General features: G+C 38.9%; 1 protein-coding gene across 1 annotated transcript; it reads right to left on the reverse strand.

Moving 5' to 3' along the window:
• Positions 1 to 800: 800 nt before the first annotated feature.
• Positions 801 to 9370, reverse strand: ddx19b (DEAD-box helicase 19b). Its single transcript, XM_014971318.2, has 12 exons — positions 9170 to 9370; positions 8786 to 8825; positions 7339 to 7428; positions 7088 to 7223; positions 6728 to 6820; positions 6473 to 6575; positions 6270 to 6384; positions 5995 to 6172; positions 4576 to 4813; positions 4158 to 4320; positions 3683 to 3874; positions 801 to 3591 (listed from the first exon to the last, which is right to left on the reverse strand). The coding sequence occupies exons 1-12, from the start codon at positions 9224 to 9226 to the stop codon at positions 3530 to 3532; spliced, it is 1467 nt and encodes a 488-aa protein (XP_014826804.1). The 5' UTR covers positions 9227 to 9370; the 3' UTR covers positions 801 to 3529.
• Positions 9371 to 9780: the final 410 nt, after the last annotated feature.

The following is a 9780-nucleotide window of genomic DNA, read 5'->3' on the forward strand; positions in this document are numbered from 1 at the left end:
TTATGCTTTTAACTTTGGTACTTTAGCCGTCTTTAGTTTCACTCAGGGGAAATTTTGTCTCCAAGGCAATAAAATGCGCAGGTTTGTCGGAATTATTTCTACTTGCTAAATGATAAAATAACTAGGAATGTTTCTTTTTATATCTATTCAGCCCATGTCCGATGTATTTCTCGCTGGATATCAGCACTCTTACCAGGTTCAGTCAGCTTCTTTCGAGGGTTTTGTCCTTCTGGTCTCTGGGACACGAAACCCGGGCCAATTGTACTTACATATAATTGTTTGAACATATAATAGTGACACTTTAAGACATCGGGAAACTCAAGGATGAACCAATATTCTTCCTGATATCTTGACCGACTTCTTTACTGTCCTATAATGTCAAATGGCATGTTTGAGGTGTTTCTCTAAGTGCATCCACAGGTTTGCCTCCATCTTAACTCAACCGTTGTGAATTGAGAAGCTTACAAATTCATCACATAGTCTGGGCATCTTCAAATGACCTAAAAGCATAGTCAACCCTGTGGGAATCATTTTGATAATGTTAATTTATCTGAAACAGGAAACATTTAGTCTAATTTAATTTTTTGGAGAAAACTTGTTTTTCCAAGATTAACTCATCAATTATGCAGCGACGTTCTTTGACAAACTTTTTTTTTTTTTTTTTTAAAGTTCAACATCTATGGTATTCCTGTTTTTAAAATGTCTCTGAATATTGTGGTACTTAAGGAACCGCTTCTAAATGATCCGAGAACCAGAACCAGAGTTTCCAATCCGACATAAATAAGCAACGGAGAACAAGGTGAACCTCTATATGTTCATTTAATTCAACATGTAACAATACATAACTGTGTCCATGAACACAGCTCCGCTTACACAACACCACACACCTTGAACCTATCGTTGGCTACTACGGACACAACTTGCTGAATGCCTGTTTAGCTAATGTACACATTTATGAACTGGGTTCATAACATTATCAAAACATGGTTGTACTACAAGTGGGGAGGTCAGGTGAGGGTGGGGGTGGTGTCCTTTAGCAAAAGCTGCTGTGTCCATGGCTCTCACACAGAGGCATTACACTGCGGGTCAACAAAGTACACACACAAACACACTCGATGTATACATCCGGTTGTCCTAATAAAACTGCATTCATCACTTTTATTTTTTTTTTTTTTTTTTTTACCTACAAAGTGTTAAGTATTCTCATGCTCGTTGTTTCCTAGCTTCTCCTAATTTGTCTGCATCTGTTCAGCTAGTTTTGAGGTCCATTAACAGTCCATTAAAACCAGACTACCACCAGTTACCTTCTCTGTGCTGCTGATTGAGGCTTGTTGCAGGTTCACACTGACTGGCAACTGGCTCTGAGGCTCCAGTGTTAACATTACACTTTATTTTATGTTTTGTATCAAACTGACACAAAGGTACACTGATTTACAGTGCCTTGCAAAGTGATTCATATGCCACGTCTCATTGCAACGACAAACACCAATGCATTCTTTTGGGCGACAGACCGACACAAACTAGCATAAATTTGAAAGGTGGAAGGACGAGGGTTCATGGTGCCTGGTTTTCGAAAACCTTTCAAAGAAAGAAACTCTGCAAAGTGTAGCGTGCATACGTATTCAACCCCTCCCGCCCGTGTCGACTGCAGACGTCGCCTGACTATTAAATAGTGAGTTTGTGACCAAGTGGCTCTCAGAAACGACAAAGAGCGGCAAAAAGAAATCCTAAAGAAGTCCTGTTTCAAGTTCACCACAAGAAAGCTGGTCAGAATAAATAGAAGGAAGGAATTAAATGCAAGAAAACGCATGAGAGGCTGAAAAATGCCTGCCGAAGCTTGAAAACTGATGGTGACAGACGCTTTCCACCAAATCTGACTGAGCTGGGGAAAAAAATATCAATTAAGTTTTCAAACATTAACCATAAAAAGACTGGCGTTTCTACAAAGTGTTGAATCAGGGGGGGGATGAACAAACATATTGTAGAAATTAGAAAGGCACACCTCGTCGCTTCCTGTTCACAGTTATAGCCCATCACATACTACTCAAATAAATGACATTAAAGTTTGCAGTTTTAATGAAAACGTTGACAGGGGCATGAATATGTTTTTGCAAGGTCCTGTAGACTCACTGTCTCATATGAAAATTAAACCTCGTCGGGAATGTTTCATTGCACTTCTTAGAAGTGACGAACCTAAATACTTCACCCATATTTGTTCTTATACATTTTCTTAAATATGTACACAAGTACACGTTTTCTATGCACGCAACCATGTCGAAGCAACACAGCGAGTCTGATTGTTAGCATAGATCCTCAAGTTCAATTCAGCATTTGGTTTCAAAAAGATAATGTAGTTCACACACCCATAATTAAAGGCTCCCCATTATTCAGTACGTATATCAAAATTTCAAGTGTTAGCCAGAATATTTAAGCCCAATGTCTTAAAATAGCGATATCAAAATCCTACGCGTATATATAATGCACTTGAGGAAGGCATTGCGTATTTGTTTTGTAACACAATCCTTTTGACGGCACAGTCTGGGTGAAGAATGGGAACTGCGCCGAGGTCCGAGCTGGAGACCCTGATTAGAACTGGTTGGATGGGACAGCGACGACGTGAAAGAAAAACAACTCACACCGGACCTCGCAGGTCACGTTTTGGGACTTAAAATGAGATTTTATGAGTCTGATGAAGAAACAGAAGATGACTTGTGATGAATGGCTGCCTGGACTATTCAGATAGTGGCCGTTCCGGCTTTCAAAAGTGACACAAATGGTGTGTTGATGGCTGACGAATGACTAGTGGCTAAGCAAAGATGCACCTTTATGCCTATGAGTTAGTATCATTCTACGCAGCCGATTTGGCATCCGACTACACACCCTGATGCTAGAGAAGAGGTTATTTCAGGATTAATTTGTGTTATGAGAATACATATTGATAGCATTTGATAATATCTATCAGGCTGATAAGTTTGCATAGACCCTTAGATCCTAACCCTCACCATCTCAAACAAAATGATTTGAACAAACTACCACTTGGAGCAGCATACCCAACTTCACCCTTTGTACCGACCATCTGCTACGTTTTCTTTTACATTGAAACAATTGTGGCACTTTTAAATGCTTGTTTTGTTTTGTTTTTAATTTGGAACTTGTGAATATTCCTATAAATCACTAAAAAGTTCTTAAATTTCACAAGTTTTCAAATAAATAACTTGATAATGTTTAGAGCATTAAGATCCATACACAGCACTTAAGTTACAGACTTTATTCTGTTTTTTTGTTTTGTTTTGTTTTTTTAGAAAAAAAATGTGTACAAAGAGTGAAATGGGGTATGTTCCAGAGATTTACAAAAAAAAAAAAAAAAAAACACTTGTCTGAAAGGAGACATGTCCACATGTAAACATATGATCTGTTGGTGTGGTTCTGCTCTTTTCTCTGACAGCTAAAATAAAACATAAAAGCTTAAAATATCATAGAAGCGTAGAGTCCTTGGAGAGTAAGGAGGGGGTGGGGACGCTTTCTCCGCTTAGTTGGCAATTTTCTCAATTTCATCCAGATCATCTGTATCTAGTCTTTCAATTTTCTTATCTGTAGGAGGAAGAAAGCAAAGATTACAGCAGTTCAGACATCCGATCAGATGTGTGTGTGTGTGAAGGAGTGTGAAGCTGTCTGAACTTACTGAAATGCTCCTGGATCCTGTTGAGGATGTTCATGCTCATCTTGCTGTCCACCATGTTGATGGCCAGTCCCCTCTTCCCAAATCGGCCGGTACGCCCAATCCTGTGCAGGTACGTCTCGTTGTCAGGGTTACCGTCTTTGTCGACTGGCAAGTCGAAATTGATCACCACAGAAACCTGCTCCACGTCAATGCCTGCATAAAAAAAAAAAAAGAAAGAAAATCAAATCCGACTACGATGCATGATGAGACTATAAGTTGCAGATTTATAACAGTGGGTCTCAAGCAGCTTTTAGCCCCATTAGGCAGGAATGGCTCTTTTCAAAAACAGCCAGGATTGATGCAAAAAGCCATAGCTGGTTATTATAATTTAGGACAAAATTCTGCAGCAGTCTAATCCTTTGAATCCTTTGAGCTGCACATTTTTGACCAAGCCTGTACTTCATATTCCCTTTATTTTCCACTTCATCATCTTTACCTCGAGCACAGACATTTGTAGTCACCAGGACTTTCTCCTTTCCATCTCGGAAGCGGTCTATGACGGCAGCTCTTTGCTCTACTTGCATTTCTCCACTGAGCAGCGCCACCTGGTGGCCTTCTCTGGACAGCTCCCCTGCAAGCCAACCTGCAGTTTTCCTCGTCTGGATTGCACAGAGGAACAAAAAAAAAAAAAAAAAAAAAAACCATAAGCTTGCTTTGGCCACTTGGCAAAGAGAATAAACACAACAAGCTTCAGGTGCTGCGAATTATGGGAAAAATGACCATCCAAGTTTCTCAGAGCATAATTATAACCAATAAACTCTGTTAAACTGAAAGATTTAATAATTTAGCGGAGGAAAATATAAATAAATATGCACGATGTTTTTAATGCAGGGAGTGTGAGAAAACGAGCTCACATGGCAGAAGATCATGGCCTGAGCGATGGTAATGGCTCCGTAGATGTTACAGAGAGCTTGGAACTTCTCCTCTCTGCTGTTGCAGAGCACAAAGTACTGCTTGATGGTGTCCAGAGTCTCCTCCTCTCTCTTCAGCTTGATGATGTTGGGTTCGGGCACGATGCGCTGCGCGAAGCTCCAAACGCTCTCTTCAAACGTGGCTGAGAACAGCAACATCTGGCAGTTCTTTGGCAGCGTCCTGCGGACGGACGACGTGGACAGAGTTGTAAAACCGTCGACTGTGCCAACGGGAAGCTTTTCAAACGATAAGTCTGTTGCTTTTGCATTTTTATGAGGCAAATGTTAACATATTTAGCTGTGAACACTCTTATAATAATCATTCTCAGATGATTATTACATGCGCAAGAGTCAGAAATGAAAGAGTTTTTCTGCTAAAGGTTTAGACTCCATCCAAGGAAAACCCGTTTAGGTGTCGCGACACCACGACCTGCAGTTCTGGAGAGATGTGCATCTTCATTAACTTTGGCCAAACATTACATAGGACCGACGAGCGTTTACAAATCCGAAAGGTAAGTCCAGTGCACACATTATGTGCACAAAGAAAGTCTACAACAGAAAACACCCTATCGGTGCAGTAATATTTTTGTTTTATAACATATACGTGTCATTTTCTCTATAAACATAGATAACTTCATGATTTCCCTTCATTTTCATTAAGTATGAAATGTTCTATAAAAGAAAATGTACACACTCCTTTGTTGTAAAGCACCGACTACTTTCCTTTGTTCTAAAAGATCCAAACTGAAAAAAAAGGGTTTAATTTCACCATAAAACATGTTTTATTGCACTTATTCATCTTTTTTGAGGGGCCAAGTAGATTGTTCCTTTTTAGATGATTAACGGCCGTGTCAGTAACGCCGAGTCCTGCACTGCAGCACACGACTGAATGACTGGGTCAAAACTCTGGAAGTAAAACTTACCATGAAGCCGTTTTCAAAGTCTAACTGTTTTTGTCGTAGACCTTTTACCTAAGCAGGTTGTGTTAATTCAGAACAGATGGGCCATATTCAACAATGCAAAGTAGTAAAATAAAGGGCATTTCTAATCAAGGTTCATTATAAAATTCCCAAATTCACAGACTCAAATATCTACATTACGCTGTTAGCTTCTTAAAACGGATTTTTGAATTTCAGACTCATTTCGATGTCAAATCTGTATAGGTCAATATGAGGTCAATATGATTGCATCACTGGACGTTTAGCATAATTATTTATATATTGATACGGCTCCTAAAATTTTACTAGAAATTAAAAATTTGACAATTCAAGTAACATCTAAGATTATTATTATCATTTAACATATGGCTAATTTGAAATTAAATTTGATCAAATATTTAGTTGCACGTGTGTTTGAGCTTACCTCTGGATTCGGATGCTCTGGTCCTGGTGTCCCTGCGTGGCGATCATGACGTCGGCTTCGTCCAACACAAACACTCTGATCTTCTTGGGATCTATAAACCGGAACTTATTGCACCAGTCCAGCATCGTACCAGGTGTCCCAATAACTATTTGTTCCTGCAGTTTACTGCCTCGCTCCACTGGAAGAGACCCGAGACGACACTGTTCACGATTAAGGCAGAGCGAAAGAAACGACTTGCTTTCTTTTTGGCAGCAGACTGCTGCAGAGAGACTCACATTTGTTCCCTCTAATGGCGTAGACTAGTTTGACTTCGGGATAATATTTGCCCATCTGCTCGATGACTTTGCCGGTCTGAAGTGCCAGTTCGTACGTCGGCGACACGCACAAGCACTGGTGGAGAAGGACCAAAGAAACGTTGCACCTCGAGTGTTGAGAAGAAAGTCACACTTTTACATAAACATGCGGATGTCGTTCTGACCTGGGGATATTTGTTGTTGGGGTCGACGTGGCTGAGCATTGCCAGGACAAAGGCGGCCGTCTTTCCTGTCCCTGACTGAGACTGAGCAATCAGGTTCTGTGGACTTCAGGGAAGAAAAAGACAAAATTTGATTCCAAGTAGCAAGACGTATTTCAGAAAAAGAAAGCAACCCTCTTTCAACTTCTCCCAAAAAACAGCCCAACGCACCAACCAGAGGTTTTGTACGAGGCATAGAAAACGTCAAGTAGAACTCACGGCTCTGCCAGCATCATGGGTAAGGCGGTCTCTTGGATTTTAGATGGTCGATTGAACCCCATGGCATATACACCCTGAAGAAGCTGTGGTTTGCTGTGAAGAAATGGAGAAAAAAAACAAGCCCAAAGCAAAAACTGTTTTAGTGATTTTTTTATTTATTTTTTTGTACTTTATGAAACTGCTTTGATGAAAGTATGATGGAAACACCCACAACAAAGGAAGGACATTCTGAAGACAGGAAGGATAGAAGGAATGAATCAATGGAGGAAGGACACAGACAGAAAGGACAAAAAAAAAAAAACAAACAAAAGAGAGATTTACTATTAATTTTGAATGTAAGAACACGGAGGAGCTACTTACAGGCGTAGCTCTTCAAAGGACTTCACAGAGTACAGCGGGGAGTTTGGATCCTTCTGGAGAACTTCCACTTGATTTGTCGTATTTACGAGGTTATTCCGTATCAGCTTGTTCAACAGCGATTGTGCTGCTTTGTCCTCTGAAAGACATGACAGGCAACGCAACCTTAAAGCGCAACAGACCAAGCAACTCGAATGGGTGCGATCAAAGTCTAGGCCCATATTTTAGACACAGCCACGTTTCATGCTCCTCACCCTTGTCGTCGTCGTCTGCAGGTTTGGCGTCACCTTCGCCTTCTGATTTTGCAGCCCCACTGCTGGAGTCTGAGGCATTTGAAACAGTACCTAAAAAGAAGTATTTACAAGTTGATTTTTGCTTTTAAAAATCGTGCTACAAAATGAATACGGCGTGTTTTAAAATAATTCAGTGGATGGAGTTGTGTACGACTGAGCACTAACTGAAGACATACAAAACTGTAACTTAACAGGGAATCAATATAATTAAAGAATCCATCCATATCAATATTTACAGTTGTCCATTTTTAATGAACTTGTCTCTTTTTTTGTGGTTTGTTTTCTGATTTTTTTTTAAACAAAAGTTCCAGTTGTTTTCCTCCAAACTGCAGTGCGTGCATACAAACCCCGTAGCTGTGGTACGTGTGGTGTGTGTGTGTGTGTGTGTGTGTGTGTATGTCAGCAGTGTTCGATTGTTCGTCTGAGTTAATGTCTCAAAAAAAAAACGGCAGATTAAGATATGGATAATAAGCCTGTCAAATCAATGAATCACATGATAAATAAAAAATTAGCTATTATTCTTTGTGAGGGAAAACTTGTGTTATTATGCCTTTATCAAGATATTAGTAGAAAATGGTCTTAAAACAATGTTATTGTTTATGGTGATGATTTCCAGGACAATAATTGTCCAGAGAGTGTTATTGTGACAGGAATAAATATGGAAGCACTTCAATTAAGGCAAAGACAAGCAGGGCATTAAGATTTTCTCTAAGATTTAGATTGAAAATTGATCAAGACAAGCATGACGGATGACGAGTAGCTGAAGAAATAACACAGCACCCACAGGTAGTAAAGATGACAAAAACTAAAGTTTTTATGATTACTTTATTTACATTTTTTATAGGATAAATATTGCTCCCAGAAATATTGACTGATTAACTCTCTGCCAGTGTGTGTGTGTGAAAGTGAAGACTTTGTGCAGGCAACCTTGAACACTTTCTTTGCACATAAATGCATTTAATTATGTAAATAATGCTAATTTCTATATTAATCAGATAAACTACAAAACCATAAGGGGTAACAAATAAAGCTGGCATCTACTACAGTCCTCAAAGATGTCCAGCAAGTTTTAGATGCTTCTCTTCTTTAAACCATGTTAACCACATATTTGGATGCTGAAGAACAAATTCAGCATCAGCCCTTAACAATAAGAGTTTGACACCCTGATTTTGATTAATCAGGCAAAGTGATAGCTCTTTAGATAATTTCTTGTTAAACATCATTATACAAGTTAAAAACGAGAGACATTTCCCATTTGACTACCGACTTTGTATTTTACCATTACACAAACACTGGAAAACTGTACAAAAATGATATATGAATTATACTACCAACAAAATTAAGGAATATAATTACGCTTTGCCTTGTCATTTCTATTTTATTTTATTTGTAATATAGCTACACTTACCATTTTCTTCTGGTTTCTCCTTTATCTGAAGACTACTAATCTGTGAGGAAGAACATGATAAAAGTTTTCAATCAGAGAGTCGTAAGTAATAGTTAACAACAGTGTGGTTGAATCATTTCCATGCTAGCCCGCTACCTGCTAAAGCTACCATGGGGCTAACTTAGCCGGTAGTTTAGTTTTATGAGTCACAAAACTTCAAAAGGAAAAACTGCCGCAAAGATCGGCTAACTCTTTGGCAGCACTATCACCGGAAAATTCAGTATGTTATGAACCAAACACTGACACCTATTTTTCCACACACACAGTTCCCACAAAAAGGCAAAAGCATAATTTTAAACAGGCTAACAACAGGTTAGCTCACGTTGCGTAAGTTTAGGTTTTTACCGATTCAGCCGCGGCTTCTTGCTCATCCACGGCCTGCGCCCAAGACTCTGAAGCCATTATGGGACAGGTTGATATACCACTGTTACAATCTGGATAAGTGAGTTTGAAGTCTGGCTCTGAATGACCACTCGCTGATGTAAAAGTAACTACTTGTTACAATGGCGTGCCAATCCCGATTCTGGACGGGGGTGTAACGACGTAACGTTTCCGGCTGATTTCAAGGCTTTAGCAACAATCGTTCCTAGCCGAGAATTTTGAAAATAAATAATGTTGAACTAAGACTTTATATTTGAAAACTGCATTTTCGAAATGCAATCCTTTTTATGAATAATATGCGACACCGAATATTACAATAATAACAACAATAATAATGCATTATTATTATTATTATTATTATTATTATTATTATTGACAATAATAATATTACGTCATGATTCTATTATTATTATTATTAATATTATTATTAGTAATAATAATAATATTTACAGTTTCACACAACCTATAAAGGGGAAAGATTGAGGCATCAGTTTATAAGTGCTCATTACCAATAAAAATAAGGCTCAAAATAAATTAGCTCAAATATAGCGCTAAAGCCACACCGTTCCTCACAA

Source organism: Poecilia mexicana, unplaced genomic scaffold (genome assembly GCF_051168715.1).
Source record: "Poecilia mexicana isolate PSO_F unplaced genomic scaffold, ASM5116871v1 scaffold_5, whole genome shotgun sequence".
Lineage (NCBI taxonomy): Eukaryota > Metazoa > Chordata > Actinopteri > Cyprinodontiformes > Poeciliidae > Poecilia > Poecilia mexicana.